This window comes from Rhinoderma darwinii, chromosome 5 (assembly GCF_050947455.1).
Source record: "Rhinoderma darwinii isolate aRhiDar2 chromosome 5, aRhiDar2.hap1, whole genome shotgun sequence".
Classification (NCBI taxonomy): Eukaryota; Metazoa; Chordata; class Amphibia; order Anura; family Rhinodermatidae; genus Rhinoderma; species Rhinoderma darwinii.
The window spans coordinates 105,036,323-105,059,402 of record NC_134691.1 but is presented as its reverse complement, the minus strand read 5'-3'; the positions used below and the strand labels follow the sequence as shown (position 1 = coordinate 105,059,402).

The window sequence follows — 23,080 nt, the reverse complement described above, 5'->3', positions numbered from 1 at the left end:
TCACATGTCCTGGGTATGGCTGTTACGCAGTCCACTGGGCACATCCGGATTAAGTAAGTGCCTCCCTCAAGGCTGTCGGAACCTATGGAGCGGGGAGAATTGCTGGCATGCCCATGCATGATCCAGAACTGGCTGACATTAGATCCAGCCCGCTGTACTGCCAAAGTGACAAAGATGGGGCAAAGGAGGGGGCTGCGTCCTATTTAATGAGGTAAGTGGCACCAAATTTATTAGCTCGGTTGGCTCCTGACTGCTCATGAACGCTGTACATGCTAAGATGGCAGACACTCCTACAACCACTGTAAGCGCCATTTCAAGGAGAGTTATCCACTATGGTGATGTTATCCTCCCTGCATGTTCTCTCTTTTTTTTTTTTTTATCTCTGTCTCGCTCTCTCTCTTAGAGGGGCAAATAGACTCAGAAGATAAAACTTGACACTAGGAAGCCTATAAGGCGCTGTGTTATGTGTAATAAAAAATACTGGAGTACTCAAATAGAATGAAGTTATGTCCTATTTGTACTTTTAAAGTACCGTATTTTTCGGACTATAAGACGCACCTGACTACAAGACGCACCCAGGTTTTAAACAGCAGAAAATAGGAAAGAAAAAACTATTGGTTAAAAAACATAATTTGTTCAGTTTCACCACATTCTGAGAGCCATAACTTATATTTTTCCATGGTTTGAGCGGTGTGAGGGCTTATTTTTTGGGGGACGAGCTACAGTTTTTATTAGCACCATTTTTTTGGTACATACGATTTTTTTATGACTTTTTATTTCATTCTTTTTAGCGCTATGGTGATCAAAAGATAACGATTCTGGGGTTTTAATTTTTTTTTTATATACCGTTCACTTTGTGAATCAAATAATGCTATATTGTAATAGTTTCAGACTTTTACGGACGCAGCGATACCAATTTTTGTATTATTTTTTTATTTTTACATTGTGCTTGGGGAAAAATGGGAAAAAGATTGTTTTATTTTAACTTTTACATTTTTTTTACACTCCTGAAAATTTATCGAACTTTAAAAAAAACAAAACATTTTATTAGTTCCCCTAGGGGACTTGAACCAGCAATTATTAGATCGCTGGTACAATACACTGCAATATATGGATGAGTTACGGAAGCAGCGTAACTCGCTGAGCTACGCTGTTTCCGTAACTCCAATAGCAGTAAATGGCAGTTACAGAAGCAGCGCAACATGCTACGCTGTTTCCATAACTACTATTCAGTTCTATGGGAGTTACGGAAGCTGCGTAGCCCAGCGAGTTACGCTGTTTCCGTAACTCGACCATGTAACCAGGAAGTGGCCGGAAGACAGCGGAGCTGTGTAAGATAGAACGGGGTTTAGGGGGCCAGAGGTGGGACCCGCATCTATCTGACATTTATGACATATTCTGTGGATATGTCATAAATGTCCTCCATGGGAAAACCACTAGAAATGCCGCGGTCGCTATTGACCGCGTCATTTAACTAGACATCGACATCACTGTTCCTGGCCGTTAGATCAGCATGTGAGAAGCTGACACCTGCAGGGTATGGAGCGGGCTCAGCGCGTGAGCCCGCTCCATACATCATCCCCTTCCCGCTCCATGATGTGCCGATACATCACAGGTCGGGAAGGGGTTAAGTAAGGAGCGGTCAGGGGGCCCGGGACACTGCCGGGTCCCTTGACTGACGACTATAAGGGCATGACCACACGTGGCGGATTTCCTCCGCAACTGTCCGCATCAATGCCGCACCTAATCCGGGTTGCGGATTACGGCTGCGGATCTGCACAAAATGTGCAGAAAATTGATGCGGACTAGCTGCTGCGGACTGCGGGAAAAGTGCTTCCCTTCTCCCTATCAGTGCAGGATAGAGAGAAGGGACAGCACTTTCCCTAGTGAAAGTAAACGACTTTCATACTTACCGGCCGTTGTCTTGGTGACGCGTCCCTCTTTCGGCATCCAGCCCGACCTCCCTGGCTGACGCGCCAGTCCATGTGACCGCTGCAGCCTGTGCTTGGCCTGTGATTGGCTGCAGCCGTCACTTAGACTCAAATGTCATCCTGGGAGGCCGGACTGGAGACAGAAGCAGGGAGTTCTCGGTAAGTACGAACTTCATTTTTTTTTACAGATACTTGTATATTGGGATCGGTAGTCACTGTCCCGGGTGCAGAAACAGTTACTGCCGATCGCTTAACTCTTTCAGCACCCTGGACAGTGACTATTTACTGACGTCTCCTAGCAACGCTCCCGTCATTACGGGAGCCCCATTGACTTCCTCAGTCTGGCTGTAGACCTAGAAATACATAGGTCCAGCCAGAATGAAGAAATGTCAAGTTAAAAAAGCAAGACGGATCCGCAGCACACATGACAGCTGCGGACTTCATTGCGGAACTTTGAATCTCCATTGAAGTCAATGGAGAAATTCCGCCATGAGTCCGCCACTGCTCCGCAACAGACAGAGCATGCTGCGGACACCAAATTCCGCTCCGCAGCCTATGCTCCGCAGCGGAATTTTACGCCTCGTCTAAACGAACACTGCTAAATTAAAGTGTAAGTCAATGGACAAACGGCTCCGCTGCGGATTAACGCTGCGGAGTGTCCGCAGCGGAATTTAAGTGAAATTCCGCCACGTGTGAACCCAGCCTAAGAAGCAGGGACTTTTTAGCAAGATTTATTCTTGCTAAAAACTGCGTCTTATAGTCAGAAAAATATGGTAGTTCAAAAGGAACAATCTTCCTTAATGGAACACCTGAGAACTATGGCACAAAAGTAGGTTCAGGCCTGTATTTTAGTATTGCAAACTACCAGTACTCCAAAAGAGAGAAAACACTCCCGTATTCAAACAGAATTCAGTTCTGATCCACAAGAGGATTTTGTGGATTTATCTGATGGGGAATTAGATGATGAGGACAATTAGGGCATGACCACACGTGGCGGATTTCCTCCGCAACTGTCCGCATCAATGCCGCACAGAATCTGCGTTGCAGATTCTGCTGCGGATCTGCACAAAATGTGCTGAAAATTGATGCGGACTAGCTGCTGCGGACTGCGGGAAAAGTGCTTCCCTTCTCCCTATCAGTGCAGGATAGAGAGAAGGGACAGCACTTTCCCTAGTGAAAGTAAAAGAATTTCATACTTACCGGCCGTTGTCTTGGTGACGCGTCCCTCTTTCGGCATCCAGCCCGACCTCCCTGGATGACGCGCCAGTCCATGTGACCGCTGCAGCCTGTGCTTGGCCTGTGATTGGCTGCAGCCGTCACTTACACTGAAACGTCATCCTGGGAGGCCGGACTGGAGACAGACGCAGGGAGTTCTCGGTAAGTATGAACTTATATGTTTTTTTACAGATACATGTATATTGAGATCGGTAGTCACTGTCCCGGGTGCAGAAACAGTTACTGCCGATCGCTTAACTCTTTCAGCACCCTGGACAGTGACTATTTACTGACGTCTCCTAGCAACGCTCCCGTCATTACGGGAGCCCCATTGACTTCCTCAGTCTGGCTGTAGACCTAGAAATACATAGGTCCAGCCAGAATGAAGAAATGTCATGGTAGCAAAACCAATACGCTCCGCAGCACACATAAGATCTGCGGACTTCATTGCGGAATTTTGACTCTCCATTGAAGTCAATGGAGAAATTCCGCCATGAGTCCGCCACTGCTCCGCAACAGACAGAGCATGCTGCGGACACCAAATTCCGCTCCGCAGCCTATGCTCCGCAGCGGAATTTTACGCCTCGTCTAAACGAACACTGCTAAATTAAAGTGTAAGTCAATGGACAAACGGCACCGCTGCGGATTAACGCTGCGGAGTGTCCGCAGCGGAATTTAAGTGAAATTCCGCCACGTGTGAACCCGCCCTTATACCCCTGTGGTCGAGAAGGAAGTTTAAAAAAAATATTATTTTTTCTCAGGCGAGATCGATACCATATTAGGGGAACAATAAACATTCAAGAGGCATAATAACCCAGGAATGTTCGTGGTTCCTAGATCTTGTCACAGGCATGTATTTCCTGTGAGTGATAAACTTATAAAAGGCATTTTAGAAGAATGGGAAGACACTGAAAGACTTCTTGTGGTATCGCGTGAACTTCAGAACAGACTTCTGTTTGATCCCGAAGATACCAGAGTCTTCGGTGGCACGATCCATATACTGTATATTTGCTTGATCACTTACAGTAAAACTCAAGACAACCAGAAAGCAGACAATAAACTCTCTTCCTCTCTTAAGAATGGCCACAGCATTTCTTGCTAATGCCTAAGCAGAGACAGTTAGATTTCCAGTTAGAAATGACGCCCTCGAAAATTCTGTGCTCTACCCCTTCCAGGGAAATTACGTCTTTGGTCCAGAACTTAAGGGTTTTTCTGAGGAAAAACAAATTCAGAAAAAGCATTTCTTTCGTGAGCCATGAACGCAGTCACTGAAATACAGAGGAAAGAGAAAATTCAGCAGATGGAGTTATCCCTTCATCTTTAACCCAAACCAAAACAAGCAATGGCGGCAGCCAAGTAGGAGGAAGATTCTCCCAGTTCTTTGCAGTATGGGAAGAAATTACATGAAATGCCCTGTGTAGGTGTCCCATCTCGGCGCCTTATAGGTTCCAGGCCTGCAGGCCTAAAGTGTAGGAAGTGAGCCACAGCCTGACACTGTGCAGCTCTGTTCGTCGTGGGCAGGGCCGGCCTTAGGGGTGTGCGACCTGTGCGGGTGCACAGGGTGCTGCACCCTCCCAGCATGTAGAGGCGCCACTGGGCTCTGCCTCTGCTCTGTCCTCTGCTGTTAGTTACAAACAAGGAGTAAACAAGAGCCGAGGAAGAAAAGAGGAGGGAGCTCCGCCCACAGCCCGAGCATGCAAGAAACCTGTGAGCCTGTCAGCAAGGAGAGATGGTAAGTGCCTGTGTGTGTCTATGTGTGTGTGTATATATGTCTGTGTATATGTTTCTGTGTTTGTGTATATGTTCCATTATGTGTGTGAATATGTGCCTGTGTGTCTATATAAATATGTCTGCATGTGTATATATGTCTCTATGTAAGTATGTGTCCAGTATTAAAGGGGAACAAATAAAATTAGTATATCTGTGCTGCCCGCTATATACGATGACGATGCTGCCCCTTAAGGGAAACACCACATTTAACAAATCCATGGCAATTCATGAGAATAATATTTTTAAAGTGTATCTCCAGTTTGGAGGTGCACTGAAAGATATATATATATATATATATATATATATATATATATATATATATATATATAGTGTGTGTGTGTATATAGTTATCAGAGTTACTCAGAGAGTTATCACTGTGTTATCTGTGGTGTTACATAGGACTACAGATGACATCCACTACATTATCTGTACTCAGAGTTATCACTATGTGTGTTATCTGTGGTGTTACATAGGACTGCAGGTTAGGCTTTGTTCATATCTGCGTCAGGGCTCCGTTCTGACGTTTAGTCTGAGTTTTCCGTCCGCATGGAGCCCTGACTGAAACAAACGGAAACCATAGGTTTGTCTCCGTTGTGCAAGTGTTACATCGTTTTGACGGAATCAACAGCGTAGTCGATTTATTATATGCTGCCCCCCAACTATTGCTGAGTAAGGGGTGCTATTACTGAGTAAGGGGCACTATTACTGAGAATTTGGTAACTGTATGACTGTATTATTCAGTCACTATGTAGTGATAATATGTGGTGATGATATATTCAGATATGTTTGTTTGTTTTTTAAATAGCAATTTAACAAAAAAATATATTTTTTATAGATCTAACACAGTGGGGTCCAATTAATGATATTATTTTACAGTGGTGTGTGCTGTGAAAGCGCTATCACATCTTGTGGTGGGAAGAAATCTTGAAGACATTGTTACTAATTTCAGAGATTTCTACAGAGAGCTTACAAGTGATGGACAGCTCCGATGGGTAAAGTAAACTACTTGACCTTGATATAACTTTATCTATTTTTTCTGCATAATAAACATCTGTTCTGTCAAAAGAACAAAAACATAATATTTTTGACAAACTAAAGAGACTAAAGAAGCGTTCCATAGAAAATGTGAGCATCAGCCATATTTCTGGTTATGTGTTGCTTTTGGTTTCTAGATTTTACTTTAAAAAAATCAGTGTGTCCCTCCCTATAAAATATAACACAAACACACCTACATCTAGAATTATTTAGATTTTCTTGTAGCCTGCCCGAAAAATAGAAAAGAGTTTTATCTTCCCCTTCCTTCTGACCTTCTCCAGCTTTTTACAGATATTATACCAAGAAATTCATGTACAGTAAAGATAACGGAATAAGGTCACTGAAGGCAAAATCCAAATACTTGTGAGTGTAATTACTATTTTCCTTATACCCCACAACGACACTTCCAGGAGGAATAAAGGGGTTATTCAAAATTAGGAAAACATGGCTGTCTGCTAACAAAAACAGCACCACACGTGTCTAAAAGATCTGTGTAGTATTGCAGCCTAGCCCCATTCACTTCAATGGAGCTGAGCTGTAAAACCAGACACAATCTGTGGACAGGTGCGGTGGTCTTTTTTGATCCTATACAGCCCCTTTAACATATAACTATTTTAGGGTGGCCGGAACACAGATTCCCAATTCTAAACCTTGTCTGGAAAGGTCATAAAACTTGTAATGTTAGAGAAGGTAATGTTACCAGGTAATGTTACCTGTTCAAGAAGTTACCTTGCAAATCTGCTCAAAGGGAGCACAAGGTCTTGTTAGCTCAGTGGGTAGAAACTACTGGTATGGAATGATCTTTTGGAAATCCTACTGGTATTAAATCAAAAGATGGTTAGGTCAATTGGTTTCCAATGGATATGCTGTATTCAGAATATAATGGGACAGATCTTTTAACACTGTGCTGGAAGAAACAAAAAAATCTTCTCTAGTTGGCAGAAAAGAAGACCTGCTCAGAAGAAGGTAACTTGCATAGTAATACCATATTCCAGTAGAAAATGGCAAATGATCGGAGCATCCTTTTTGGTTATTTCCTAGATACAGAGGGGATCAGAATCCTTGTCGGAGATGGGTCCCTGGCAGTGGTGGATTAAGTAGACCATAGGCCCTGGGCTGTTGCCCAAACTTGGGCCCCCCTTTCGCACCACCGCCCTGCCGCGCCGTAACTATTGTTAACATTACCTTTTTGGGCAAGCATTAACAAATGGGTGTTGCGATTCCCCTTGTCACAGGGCTGTGTTCCTACATACTGACAGTATCACACTGTGCAGGGACACATCCTCCTGACAAGGAGAATTGTCTATCAGTCCTGGACTGCTGAAAGACTTTTTGTGAAATACAAGGATTTCCTATAATAAACATGTCAGGAGAGGTGACAGATTCTCTATAAATCTGGTGACTCACAGGTGACGACGTCTCAGATTCTAGTAGTTTTTTTCCTCTTTTCTTCTCCGGTCCAGAGCTCATGACGACTTCTCCAGGCCATGACCGATTTCTGCAGAATTTGCCACTCAGATGTCTTCGGCTCCTCGCTTTTCCAACATTTCCACACCTATAAATGAAAATAAAATTATCATGGTGCCACATACTGTGCCCCTAAATATAATAGCACCAAACACTGCGCGCCTGAATATAATAATACCATACACTGTAAAACACCACATACACACAGCCCACTGTATATATCACACATCCCCCCTATATCTAGTACCACACACATACCCCCATAGAGAGGGTTACACACAGCCCCCTATAGATAGCACCATACAGCCCCCTGCAGAGAGCGCCACACAGCCCTCCCCCTCTTGTAAATAGCGCCACAGATCTCCCCCTGTAAAGAGCGGCACACACATACCGCTGTGGATAGCACCACACAGTCCCCTCTTGTATATAGTGCTACACAGCCCTCCCCTTTTGGTACATAGTGTCACACAGCGCTCCCCCTTGTATATAGTGTCACACAGCGCTCCCCCTTGCATATAGGGCCACTTAGCACTCCCCCTTGTATATAGGGCCACTTAGCGCTCCCCCCTTGTATATAGGGCCACTTAGCACCCTCACGTGTATATAGTGCCACACAGCGCTCCCCTCCCATCTTGTATATAGGGTCACACAGAAATTCCCCCCTTGTATATAGGGCTACACAGCACTTCCCCCCTTGTATATAGTGCACACAGCGCTCCCCCTTTGTATATAGTGCACACAGCGCTCCCCCTTTGTATATAGTGCCCACAGTGCTCCCCCTTTGTATATAGGGCCACACAGCACTCCCCCCCTTGTATATAGTCACAGAGCACTCCCCCCTTTGTATATAGTGTCACATAGCGCTCCCCTCCCCCTTGTATATAGGCCCTCACAGTGCTACCCTCCCCCTTGTATATAGGGCCATCCAGCATTCCCCCTTGTATATAGTGTAATGGAGCACTCCCCCCCCCTCCTTGAATATATACACAGCGCTACCCCCACCTAAAAAAAAATATATATTTTACTTACCTTGCCCCGTGGCGGCCGCTCCAGCTGGACGCATGTGAATCCTCTGGACTAGACGCGTGTGCAGACCGGCGTGATGCAGTACCTCATCACGCCGGCCTGCTCAGGGAGTCTTCCCAGCACCTTATAGACTGCAGGCCTAATGCGGCCTGCAGCCTATAATATTAATTTGTATCTGAGTCCTGAGGACTCAGATACAAATTAATGTGGCTGCCGCTAGCACCGGAGGCCCATGCGGTCATGTGCAGTTCGGGTGGCCATGGGCTCCCGGGAGCCTTGGGCCCTGGGCGGCTGACCGAACCGCCCTAATGATGATCCGCCACTGGTCCCTGGCATCATACTTGAATGTGCAGCAGAGATCTTACTTCGGTTCTCTGAGTGGTCTAATTCTGACTGTAAATACGTCAGCAAAGAAAAATCTTGGAAGGGTTGATGTCTAGATCTTAGTCAGTGTCTAACTCTTTGCAGTTGAAGAAACTTTTGGACCAGAGAACATTTCAGGTTGCTATAGCCCAACACACAGAAATTCTTACATTTTTGAGAATCCCTAAATTCACATTCTGAAAAACTGATGCCTCACCTCTGAATTCTAGGGACTAACATCTGTGAGCTCCCATAGTGATGTTCTTTTGAATTTAAACCAAAGAGACAGTCACCTTCACAGGAGATGGGGCAAGGTCTGGATATAGAACTTTTAAGTGAGACCAGTTCTCTGCCACTGCCATACACACCAAGGCTTCAGAGGCATCAGTGCTTAGCAGGTTAAAGTTGTATATAAGAAAGTTTGTTACAATGTATCAGTCAATCATCTGTGAGCTAAACGCAGCAAGAGCACAAACCCCTCTCCTGCGCTGGATTCCAGGCAGATGGCTCTTATCTACACTGATACATTGTAACAGGACCATCAGCTGTGAAAGTAATAAGCCAGGACTGGTTTTAACGTTCTCATTCACAGACAGCAGGCAGAGATCTTGAAAATCATGAGGAACTGAAGCAGGAAGACAGAAAGCTGCAGAATGTCATTATACAGTAGGCTGGGGTGCTGCACCACTCGCAGGGAATTTATACGTGTAAGGCTATTTTCACACTGAGTATTTTGACGAGTTTTTTGACGCGGAAACCGCATCGCAAAACTCGTCAAAAACGGCCCGAAAATGCCTCCCATTGATTTCAATGGGAGGCGTCGGCGTCTTTTTCCCGCGAGCAGTAAAAGGGGGGCCCAGAAAATTTAGCTGCATGGGGCCCTGAAATTCCTGATGGCAGCCCTGCTCAGACCCCCACCTATACAAACTTCTGACATGTCACTATGACATGTCAGAAGTTTGTCGAACGTTTAGCTACACTTTAACCCCTTCCCGACATGCGCCGTACATATACGGCGCTGTCGGGAGGTGCTTCCCGCAAAGCGCCGTATATGTACGGCGCAGTGATGGTGCGGGCTCAGAAGCAGAGCCGGCACCATCACCGCGGGGTGACAGCTGTATTATACAGCTGGCACCCTCCTGTAACTGCCAGGACCGGAGCTACTCTCCGATCCAGCAGATTAACCCCTCAGATGCTGCGCTCAATACAGCGCAGCATCTGATAGGTTTTCACCCTACCGGCAACCCAGTGATGCAATCGCTGGGTTGCTGTGGCAATCGGACGCCAGAAAATGGCGTCTGAGTCTGCCTTGTACGGGAGCCGATGAGGACCCGCCTGCGGCGTGTCCTCATAGGCTTGCTGTCAGTGAATAACTGACAGCGCTAATACACTGCACTACGTATGTAGTGCAGTGTATTAGAGTAGCGATCGGGGCATCAGGCCCTCATGTCCCCTAGTGGGACAAGTCAGAAAAGTAAAAAAAAGATAATAAAAATGTGGTAAAACAATAAAAACACACACATTTCAAATAAAAATAAAGCTAAACTGACTTTTTTCCCATAGTAAGTCTTTTATTATGGAAAAACCGTAAAAATTAAAAAAAACTATACATAATTGGTATCGCCGCGTCCGTAACGACCAAAACTACAAAACTATTATGTAATTTATCCCGCACGGTGAACGCCGTAAAAAAAAACCATGAAAAACAACGCCAGAATCTTTGTTTTTAGGTCACATCTCCTTCCAAAAAATTCTATAAAAAGTGATCAAAAAGTCACATTTACTCCAAAATAGTACTAATAAAAACGACAATCCGTCCCGCAAACAATAATCCCTGACACCGCTTTGTGCACGCAAAAATAAAAAAGTTATGGGTCTTAGAATATGGCGACACAGAAAACAAATGATTTTATAAAAAAAGTGATTTTATTGTGCAAAAGCTGCAATACATAAAAATACTATATAAATTTGGTATCGCCGTAATCGTATCGACCCGCAGAATAAAGCTAACATGTAATTTAGGGCACACTGTGGATGCCGATAAAAAAAACAATAAAAAACTATTCCAGAATTGCTTGTTTTTGGTAATTTCTTTTACCAAAAAATGAAATAAAAAGTGATCAAAAAGTCGTATGTGTTCTAAAATGGTACCAATAAAATCTACAGCCCGTCTCGCAAAAAACAAGCCCGCACACCGCTCAATCAACTGAAAAATAAAAAAGTTACGGCACTAGTAATGCGGTGATGAAAAAACATCTCAATGCGCAGGCCGGAGGGGAACATTCCTTCAGTTTCAGGGCCCTAGTATTGAGGAACTAGGAAAGGGAAGGGACATCGCAAATCCGCTGGAAGCGAGGGCGCCCGTATTATACCAGCGCAAAACTTTCCCAGTAATATTTCCCAAACTACGAAGGAGAAAAAGTCCCCAAATGGTGCAGAGCGTTACAGAAGGGGGATAAGAAAGAAAACCGTTTATCAGTGTGACACCGGCCTGCGCATAACGGATTGGTTCACAGTGTACCACACATCTATGGATAATTGTATTATTGACCCCATGATTATACCCTCTTATTATGCCTTGATGTACTCCGCACAGATTACATATGCCACCACATTATAAGCGGAAATACCAGCAAAACTCAAACAAAACTACCAAGCAAAATCCATGCTCAAAATGGCGGTCTTTCCCTTGTAGCCCTACAGTGTGCCCAAACAGCAATTTATGGCCACAAGTAAGGCATTACCATACCCGGGAGAACCCGCTTAACAATTTATGGGGTAAGATTCTCTAGGGGCACAACATATTGTGCGATGAATAGGCAGATCAGTGGAAAAATTGTAATTTTCACTTTGCACAATCCACTGCGTATTCATTTCTGAAAAAACACCTGTGGAGTCTAAATTCTAACTACACCCCTTGATAAATGCCTTTAGGGGTGTAGTTTCTAAAATGGGGTCACTTTTGTTTGGTACATCAGGGGTTTTGCAAATGCAACATGGCGTCCGCAAACCATTCCAGAAAAATCTACGCTCCAAAAGATAAATACCGCTCCTTTTCTTCTGAATGCTCCCATATACGTAAACAGCCTATTATAACCACATGGGGTGTTACCGTACTCGGGAGAAATTACTTTACAAATGTTGGGGTGCTTTTTCTTCTCTATTCCTTGTAAAAATGAAAAATGTTGATCTAAAACTACATCTAGTTGGAAAAAAAATTTATTTTTCATTTTCATAGCTTAATTGTAATTAATTCAGCAAAAAACCTTTGGGATCAAAATTTTCACTATACCCCTAGATGATTCCTCAGGGGGTGCAGTTTCCCAAATGGAGTCAATTTTGGGGTGTTTCCACTGTACTAGTACTACAGGGGCTCAGCAAATGTGACATGGCGCCCAGACACTATCCAAAATCCAAATGGTGCTAGTTCCATTCTGAGCCCTACCGTGTGTCCAAACAGATGTTTGTGACCACATGTGGGGTATTGTTTTACTCAGGAGAAGTTGCTTTACTAATTTTATGGTGCTTTTTCTCCTTCAGTCCTTGTGGAAATGAAAAAAAAATACCTAAACCTACATTTTATTTGAAAAAATTTAGATTTTCATTTTTACGGCCTACTTCCAATAAGTTCTGTAAAACACCTGTGGGGTCAAACTGCTTACTGTACCCCTAGATAATTTCCTCATGGGGTGTAGTTTCCAAAATGGGGTCACTTGTTGGGGGTTTCCACTGTTTTGTCCCCTCAGGAGCTTTGTAAATGCGACATGGCCTCCGCAAACCATTCCTGCTAAATTTGAGTTCCAAAAGCCAAATGGCGCTCTTTCCCTTCTCAGCCTCGCCTTGTCTCCAAACAGCTGTTTATTACTGCATGTGGGGTATTGTTTTACTCGGGAGAAATTTCTTTACAAATTTTATGGTACTTTTTCTCCTTTAGTCCTTGTGGAAATGAAAAAAAATTAGCTAAACCTACATTTTATTTGAAAAAATGTAGATTTTCATTTTCACAGCCTACTTCCAAAAATTTCTGCAAAAAACCTGTGGGGTCAAAATGCTCACTATACCCCTAGATAATTTCCTCAAGGGGTATAGTTTCCAAAATGGGGTCACTTGTTGGGGGTTTCCACTGTTTTGTCACCTTAGGGGCTTTGCAAATGTGACATGACCTCCGCAAACCATTCCTGCTAAATTTGAGCTCCAAGAGCCAAATGGCGCTCTTTCCCTTCTAAGCCCTGCCGTGTGTCCAAACAACCATTTATTACCACATGTGGGGTATTGTTTTACTCGGGAGAAATTTCTTTACAAATTTTATGGTGCTTTTTCTCCTTTAGTCCTTGTGGAAATGAAAAAAAATTAGCTAAACCTACATTTTATTTGAAAAAATGTAGATTTTCATTTTCATGGCCTAGTTCCAAAAATTTTTGCAAAAAAACTGGCCGGTCAAAATGCTTGCTTCACCCCTAGATAAATTCCTCGAGGGGTATAGTTTCCAAAATGGGGTCACTTGTTGGGGGTTTCCACTGTTTTGTCCCCTAGGGGGCTTTGCAAATGTGACATGGCCTCCGCAAACCATTCCTGCTAAATTTGAGCTCCAAGAGCCAAATGGCGCTCTTTCCATTCTAAGCCCTGCCGTGTGTCCAAATAACCGTTTATTACCACATGTGGGGTATTGTTTTACTCGGGAGAAATTGCTCTACAAATGTTGTGGTGCTTTTTCTACTTTAGTTCTTTTGGAAATGAAAAAAAATTAGCTAAACCTACATTTTATTTGAAAAAATGTAGATTTTCATTTTCATGGCCTAGTTCCAAAAATTTTTGCAAAAAAACTGGCCGGTCAAAATGCTTGCTACACCCCTAGATAAATTCCTCGAGGGGTGTAGTTTCCCAAATGGGGTCACTTTTGGGGGGTTTCCACTGTTTTAGTTCCACAAGACCTGTTCAAAGCTGACATGGTGCCTAAAATATATTCTAATAAAAAGGAGACCCAAAATCCACCAGGTGCTCCTTTGCTTCTGAGACCGGTGCTTCAGTCCAGTAGCACACTAGAGCCACATGTGGGATATTTCCTAAAACTGCAGAACCTGGGCAATAAATATTGAGTTGCATTTCTTGGGTAAAACATTCTGTGGTACAAAAAAAATGGATTCAAAATGAATTTCTGGAAAAAAATAATGAACTTTGTAAATTTCACCTCTACTTTGCCTTAATTCCTGCGCAATGTCTAAAGGGTTAAGAAACTTTCTAAATGCTGTTTTGAATACTTTGAGGGGTGCAGTTTTTAAAATGAGGTGACTTATTGGGGGTTTCTAATATCTAAGGACCTCAAAGCCACTTCACAACTGAACTGCCCCCTGTAAAAATAGCATTTTTAAATTTTCTTGAAAATGTGAGAAATTGCTGCTAAAGTTCTAAGCCTTGTAACGTCCTAGAAAAATAAAATGATGTTCAAAAAACGATGCCAATCTAAAGTAGACATATGGGGGATGTTAGTTAGCAACATTTTTGTGTGGTATAACTGCCTGTCTTACAAGCAGATACATTTAAATTGAGAAAAATGCTAATTTGTGCAATTTTTCGCTAAATTTTGGTGTTTTTCACAATTAAATACTGAATGTATCGGGCAAATTTTGCCAGTAACATAAAGTCCAATGTGTCACGAGAAAACAATCTCAGAATCACTTGGATAGGTAAAAGGATTCCGGAGTTATTACCACATAAAGTGAAACATGTCAGATTTGAAAAATGAGGCTCTGTCAGGAAGGTCAAAAGCGGCCAAAGAGGGAAGGGGTTAAAGACTAAACAACCTTTGCTTTTAAACAATAATAATAAAAAAGCCTTATCCAATATTTAGATGTGCACCACATAACACCATTTTAACAAATTAAGTTCCCTTTTACTAGATAATGCAAAAATGTCATAGATTTAAACAGAAGAAATTTTTTTTTTCTAACAAAACATAGCAAATATAATTTTGGATTTAATGGAATTGAAGATAAAACCTGCCCCATTTCCCTGCATCACTTAAAATATCATAAATCCTGGTAATACATCATTTGGCTAATTTTCTTTTTTATATTTTATTATGTTACAATTTTGCTCTAGGCAATTTAATTTTATGAGTCATCTTGATCTTTAAAAAAAATACCTTTGACGTCATAGTCTTCAGCTTTTCACATATTTTTTGTCCTAGTTCTATTGCATTATTAATGACAAAACACAATTAGAGGACTTTTGTGGCTACTTGTTATAATATATCATGGTTTTTGTTGGTTTGCTTCCAGGCTATGATCAGTTGCAAACTTGCTGTATATTTAATAGCAAGCTTACAATGGTTAGACTATATTAAAGATTTAAACCAAAAAAGAAAAGAAAAAAGATCCAGAAATATATCAAGGCACTCTCAGGTTAAATACAAATTTATAAGAAATCAATTTTATTTAAATCTCCGAATATTTTCAGATATATAAATATATACATACAATTTTGAAGACGATTGGATGCAATCTATACATATATATATATATATATATATATATATATATATATATATATATATATATATATATATATATATATATATAAAATAAAGCCTCTTGACACTTGCAATTGAGGAACCAATAAAGAATGTTGGGACACTATAAATATAATGCCCTTGGCTACACTTGTTAAACGGCTCTGAGGAAATCCTGTGTAGGGATGAAACGCGTCAGCTGACCTAATCAAGCTGGGCAGGTAGTGACGTCTAAACCTGGCCCTGCAAATCCCTGACTAAATTTGGAGACATGATATGGAAGGGGATTCCATGTGAATTGGAATTCACTTTACTGCCGGCATATGCTCTTGCCCTCCCGGACCTTGTGCCTCTTGGTGTACGGTGTGGAATAAGTGGATATACAGAAGAAAACAAAAAGTCATCCGACGTTGCGGTGGAGCTCTAAGGGGTTGAGAAACAGACGACTATACAGCTTGGAAACTTGCCTTTGGAAGGCCTTTTTCGTCCCGCCCGTGAACTGACTGCTCCCGCACATGGATCACAGATGCTCACCGGAAAATTAGAGGTAAAAACGCAAGTTACCATACAAAATCTTGGAAAATTGGTCGCTTTTGAATAAAAAGGATCGAGTGTGATATATTCAGACCTTGGGTCTACTTAATAGACTGTCTACTACTATTAATCCCCGTTAAAATCCAAGTTCGTATGAAATAGGAGGGAAGAGCCAAACAACATAAAAATCTGCCGTTAAATCAGCTTATGTATTATGGGATGGCCAATCTCCCAGGACGGGAATTACACTATATAGGAGATTCTTACCCCAAAAAAATAATTCTATCTGTTATTAATGGGAATGGTGGCCACCTAGAGGATATAAAATACATTGTGTTAAAAAACGCAAGTGTGAATACAACCTAGTGATTGTTCCAAATTTATTATCTGTCCCTATGCTTAGGGAGAACAAATGTATCATAATGAGTCAACTAATTAATATATAAAGGTGTATCAGATTACATGTCATCCTTTCCTGGCCAGGAGATTTTTTTAAAATTTTGTATGTATATATTTATATATCTGAAAATATTCGGAGATTTAAATAAAATTGATTTCTTATAAATTTGTATTTACCTGAGAGTGCCTTGATATATTTCTGGATCTTTTTTCTTTTCTTTTTTGGTTTATATCTTCTTCAGAAATGGCACCGTGCTATATGTATATTGCATTTTTGGGTATGTTTATTGGGTATGGTTTAGCCATAACCAGTTTCTTTTTTATGTATATTAAAGATTTAGCCTACACTCCTACATTTAAAAGGGTATTGCCATCTCGGCAATCCCATTTAATTTTATGATAGATAATGTAAATATTATTTATTTTAGCAAATACATTTATTTTTAAACAATGTACCATTATCCAGATGTAGATTCCTCTCATTCTAGTTTCCTCTTCATTGTTTGGCAGCCTTTGTCTATACTTACAACTACCGCCATAGTTTAGCAGCGGTGTCCGCGCTTGTGCCGCTCGAACATCTTTTTACATTGAGGATGGCCAGAACTTGGGTGGGCACCTGCTGGAGCATGCACAGCAGCTCACTGTAGCTTTACTCAAGTCTATAGGATTGCTCCCAAGCATGCGCAGTAGCCAGGGAGCCGCTCTATAGTGCTGCACACGTTGCGTAGCTGCCGAGCCCTTATGAGGACTTTTACTGTGCAAGGGGGATTAGGGAAATGATAGGGACTGTGGCAACCAAGCTTACCATGCTGGTTGTCACGAGTAAGCACCGTCTCTTTACTCCCGAAGCATAGAGAAGCGGAGTGAGTGACAGGGGGATTTTACCACTCACAAAGCCAATATCATGATAAGAAAATTGAATTGACCACACCAGTAAGTTCTGTTTTTATTATGGATTTCAGCTGGCCAAAAAAAAAGTGCATGATGTGAATAACCCTTTAATTATAAATGTGAAGATAATGGAACTGCTTATGTCGAAATTCCCTAAGATACTTCAGCTAAAAGAATAACTACATTTTTGAGCCAGAGTGATGTGGTAAAAATAACCAGGAAAGCTGCTGGAAAAAAAACTATCCACAGAGCTTCTCTATGAGCCTATCAGCAAAGGCACAAAAGTTTTCCAGTTCACAAATTTACAATTTCCTTATCTTCCTCGGCAGCGTCCATGGGTTTTAGTTCCAAACCCATCTAGGACAGAACATCCTGCTGAAAAAGCAGTGAGTACACAAGAGGTTAACACCTCAAGGCACACCCTTCTACTATAAAACCACCTCCAACCACTAAACAGGTGTAAAAGTTTAGTTCTGACCCATCAGGACATGGTTTGTAGATCGAGTAAGGTGTTACCTTATCCAACAGGGTAAGCAGGAAGTTTATTTTTTTTATTTTTTTTTATATGTGTCCATTTTCTTTCTAGGGGGAGCTCCTTCCCGACTAGGGGTGCACAGCTGGTTTATGTTCAGAGCCAGGAACCTGATAGGGGGTTCCAGACAGTTATTCTGAACATAGAGCATTTTTCTGTATTGTGTACCTGTAACCAGGGGTGTCTGGTGTAGCAATGAGATGGAGCACTGATCGCGGGGTATCTCCTGCATGTCACATAGGGTGCGTGGACCCAATGGGCCGTACAGGAGATGGGGACCAGCGCTCACTGATCCATGGCTGCGGCCGTCAGGAGGTAAGCAAACCTGGCAGCCCGTGGCCATGGGCATGACCGTATCCCCCTCTTATGCCCCCTCATCTTAGGGCCAGAGCGAGAGAGAAACTTCTTCAAGAGGGTAGTAGCATTGAGGTTCTGAGACCTCTTCTCCTTGTGTCTGCCTTATGTTTCATGCAGTCCACCGCCAGCAGAATGGAGGATCTGGTCTGCTGCCAAATCCGCAGGAAGTCCCTAAAAGCGGAATCAACTGCGGGCACTTCGGATATAATGGACAACGGGAGAGGAATTCGTGGGTGTTGACCATAGTTTATGAAGAACGGTGTATTTCTTGTGGACTCTCTAGTATGATTATTATATGAGAACTCGGCCCAAGGAAGAAGCTGCACCCAGTCATCATGCTGTTTGGAGATGAAGTGTCGTAGGTAGTTCTCCATGATTTGGTTGATGCTCTCGACTTGACCATTGGACTGAAGATGGTAGGCTGAGGAAAAGTCCAACTTTACATAGGGGAGTTTACAGAGGCAAGTCGTGCAGGCGGAAGATGTGTTGGATGAAGAGGGCGGTCAGTAGAGAAGCAGAAGGTAGACCGGTCAGCGGAACGAAGTCAGCCATCTTCGAAAATCGGTCCACCACCACCCAGACTGCACTGCATCCCGCAGAGGGAGGCAGGTCCGTAACAAAGTCCATTGCTATATGCTGCCAGGGAGCATCGGGCACAGGCAGTGGCAGGAGCAAACCAGCAGGTTTGGAGTGAGCAACCTTGTTAGCTGCGCACACCGAGCAGGATGAAGCAAAGTCCATGATGTCTTTGGGCAGCGTGGGCCACCAAAAATTATGGGCAATCAGGTCTCAGGTTTTACGGGTACTCGCGTGACCTGCCAGTCTGGAGCTGTGTCCCCAGCGGAGGATTCTCCCTCTGTCTGCCAGGCGCACAAAAGTCCTCCCCGGAGGGATGTCTCTAACCTGCAGAGGGTTGACCGAGACAATACAAGACGGGTCAATAATACTTTGTGGAGACTCCATGGTGTCCTCTGTCTCTAATGACCTGGACAAGGCATCGGCCCTCACATTCTTGTTGGCCGGACGGTAGTGGAGTTCAAACTGGAACCCGGCAAAGAACAGCGACCACCTGGCCTGACGGGGATTCAGTCGTTGGGCGGTCTGGAGATAGGTGAGGTTCTTGTGGTCCGTGAATATCAAGATGGGATGAACAGCACCCTCTAGAAGATGTCTCCACTCCTCCAAGGCCAATTTGATGGCCAATAACTCCCGATCCCCAATCAAGAAGTTGCGTTCTGCAGAAGAGAAGAGTTTAGAGTAATAGCCACATACCATTGTCTTTCCCTTGGTCCCTCTCTGTTGGTGCTGGTGCACTCCTGTTCCAGAGGAGGCATCCACCTCCAACGAAAACTGTCGAGATACATCTGGATGATGGAGGCTGACTTGAAGGCCCTCTTCAGGCTATTAAATGCGGATTCCGCCACCGGAGTCTACACCTTGGCGTTCATGCCTTTCTTGGGGAGGGTGGAGATAGGAGAGGTCAGTGAGGAGAAGTTTGGAATGAACTGTCTGTAGAAATTAGCGAATCCCAGGAAGCGCGATATGGACCTCAAGCCTTGAGGGCGTGGCCATTCCAGGACAGCCTTTACCTTCTCAGGATCCATCTTGAGGCCTTGATCCGAGATGATGTAGCCCAGGAAGGGTAGAGCATTTTTTTCAAACACACACTTCTCCAACTGGCATACAGGCGATTCTCCCTTAAGTGCAGCAAAATTTGACGGACATGTCCCTGATGAGTCATAGGATCTGGAGAAAAAATCAAGATGTCATCAAGATAGACCACAACACAGACATAGAGGAGGTCATGGAAGATGTCATTAACAAACTCTTGGAAGACCGCGGGAGCATTACACAGGCCGAAGGGCATTACAAGCTATTCATAATGTCTGTCACGGGTGTTAAATGCAGTCTTCCATTCGTCACCCCGGCAAATCCGGATTAGGTTATAAGCACCCCGCAGGTCTAGCTTTGAAAAAACTTTTGGCTCCTCGTTTGCGATCAAACAGTTCAGAAATCAATGGCAACGGATATCGATTTTGTACAGTGATCTGGTTGAGACCCGGGTAGTCGATGCAAGGACGCAGAGAACCATCCCTTTTCTTGATAACGAAGAACCTAGCTCCTGCCGGGGAGGAAGACTTCCATATGAAGCGCCTCTCAAAGTTCTCCTTAACATAGGCGGATATGGACAGAGTCTCTGGCAAGGAGACAGGATGTACCCTACCGCGGGGAAGGGATGCACCAGGAACCAGCTCGATAGAACTGTCATATGCCTGGTGTGGGGGCAGCGTCTCCACCTCTTTCAAGCTGAAGACATCCGAGAATGCAGAATAATGACAAGGCAATCCTACCAAGGACTGGGGCAGAGGAGGCTGAGCCAGACGAATCTATACCAGGCAGCGGTTGAGACACTCGGAACCCCACTGGAGAACCTCTCCAGAATTCCAGGACTGGGGCATGTAGTCGGAGCCAGGGCAGGCCCAGCAGCACAGGGTTGACGGCTTTAGCCAGGACAAAGAACGAGAGGAGCTCGGAATGGAGGGCTCCCACTTGGAGCCTCAGCGGCTTGGTCACAGCTACAACCGGGTCTGCCAGAGATCCACCAGGTCTCTTCGAATGAAATTAACAGCGAATCCAAAGACCCGGTGTGTTTTTTTGCCAGACACTATGGTCACGAGAATGGACAATTTAGGCAAAAGTCCTTCTTCACCCAGGGTTGTCTCTCCCACCAACCCTAGGCTCTGGAGCCTTTGGGGGCACAGACGCACAAGATGGCCTCCGAGGCCGCAATATAGGCAGAGTCCCGAGGTGCGTCTGCGTTCTCTCCTGGGTAGACAGCTTAAACTGGTCCGTCCTCACAGACTCTTTTGGAGGATCAGCATCTGAGGACAGCAGGGGTTGCTGCAAAGTAGGAACCAGGCTAGGGAGTCTTCCCTTCCAACGAACTTCTTGGAACCGTTCTCGGATCCTTATATCAATCCGGGCGGCCGGAAGGATAAGGTCATCCAGGGTAGACGGTAGATCTCGAGTGGCAAGCTCATCCTTAATCTCAGGAGACAGTCCCTGCCAGAATGTAGCCACCAAGGTCTCATTGTTCCACAACAATTCTCCCACCAGGGTGCGAAAGTGGATGGCGTACTCGCCCGTGGAAGTGTCTCCCTGGCGTAGGTTCAGCAAGGAGGCTTCTGCCGACGAGACTTGTCCAGGTTCCTCAAACACTGTGCGAAATGTCCGTAGGAACCAATGTAAGTCACGGGTCTCTGGTCCTTGTCTCTCCCAGATAGGGTTCGCCCATGCTAGGGCCCTGCCAGTGAGGAGAGAGACGATGAAAGTGACCCTTGCGCCATCAGTCGAAAATGCCCTTGCATACAGGATCAAGTGGATCTGACACTGGTTCAAAAATCCACGACAGGTCTTCGCGTCTCCATAGCAGTGAGGCAACGGCAAAGAAACTGCCAGGAGGTGTAGTCAGAGGATCAATACTGCCAGGAGGTGTAGTAGGAGGAGCGGCGGCTTGCACATCCAGCCGATGTGCAATAATGTTCAATGCCTGGAGGAGTTGGTCCTGTCGAGACCGGAGGTCTAGCATATCCGCCCGCATCTCTTGTGACGTCATCATGGTCTTGGATTGACAAGCGGGGTCCATGGCCTGAGCGTACTGTCACGTAGGGTGCGTGGACTCACTGGGCCGTACCGCCTTAACGGTATGGCAGCTGGCCAACAGGACACAAGTCAAAGTCTATAGTTCGCAACCAATACGGAGGATAACCTGAATACCCCTTAAGATTAATGCAAAATAAAATAAATTGCTTCAAATACTATATCATATATTGGGGGAGGGCAAAAACCAATTGCTTGCTCTCTTATTCATGTACTTTTGTACTATCTACCTAATGCATATGCCATTACATTAGCCCAACATATACAGGTGTCTGGCTTCCATTTTTTCCACACTGTGGTAGTCATCCTTGATTTTAATATGTGAGCATTTATATTCATTGTTGTTTTGTTACTTATATAATAAAAATGTACTATTTTGTCTATAATATCATGGTTTTGACTCCGTTCTTAGGTTCTTGTTCAAAGTCTATAGTTCGTATAGGTGTACCTGTGGTAGCTCAGACAGTAGCGAGGCAGGCTCGGAATGGACTTTGGCAGCAGGCGGACACCAGGCGTGCTATAACAGGACGACTCCAACTCAATACGGCACTTGGGCAGAATAGCACGGGATGCAGGTTACAGGTAGCAGGAAAGGGAAACACTGGAAACTGGAAGACACTTAGGAGACCATTTGCAGAGACAAAATAGGGTAATCACAACAACGCTCAGGCAATGCAGGAAGGGGTAGAACCCTTCTTATAGTCCAGGGAGGAGATGGGGACCAGCGCTCACTGATCCATGGCTACGGCTGTCAGGAGATAAGCAAACCTGGCGGCCTGCCGCCATGGGCATGACACTGCATCTATGCCCGTATTTGGCGCCCTTTGCAACAGCACGCAGATTTTCAAAATGACGTGTGGTCTCTGTGTGGTGGCTTGTGGTGCCTGGCTGCCATTCGCTCAGACATGAAGGATGTCCAGCCCTCCAAGTGAAGGAGTCAGGAAGATAAGGATCTTTTAAGAGAGAAAGAAATCCTGGCATAAGATCTCCAGATCCGCCAGCACCATCCCCCCATATGAGTGTATTGAGCAAATGTGTGCAATTTGTATTACCATGGAAAAATCTCCCCTAGCAACAGAGGCAAAAATGTGTTTTGTTTTCCTTCTGGTTCACGGGCCAGTAGATTGACATCTTTAAGGAGGTGTCTGCCTCTATTTGGCATTCCTCAATCTCGGTCGCTGAACGTAGAGAGACATCTCAATCTAGGGAGGATAAGTCTAGCTATCCCACTATTGTGGTTTCTTCTTCTGACACCTCGCTTAGTGACTCAGATTTAGAGGTGAACTATTTCCTTTTAAGAAAGTAGTATGTCTAATCTTCCTAAGACACTTTAGGAATCCCTCCCTTGTCTTAAGAGCCGGTGTTAGATAAAGTATGACCCTCGGCATGGCC

The 23,080-nt window shown here is 44.0% G+C and overlaps 1 protein-coding gene across 1 annotated transcript in view; it reads left to right on the top strand.

The window, feature by feature from the left end:
- Nucleotides 1-23,080, top strand: part of ENOSF1 (enolase superfamily member 1) — a 64,284-nt gene that overhangs the window by 6,143 nt on the left and 35,061 nt on the right. The window contains exon 3 of the mRNA XM_075826370.1: nt 5,793-5,908. Coding sequence (XP_075682485.1) covers nt 5,793-5,908 — 116 coding nt within the window. The remainder of the gene's footprint in view (nt 1-5,792; nt 5,909-23,080) is intronic.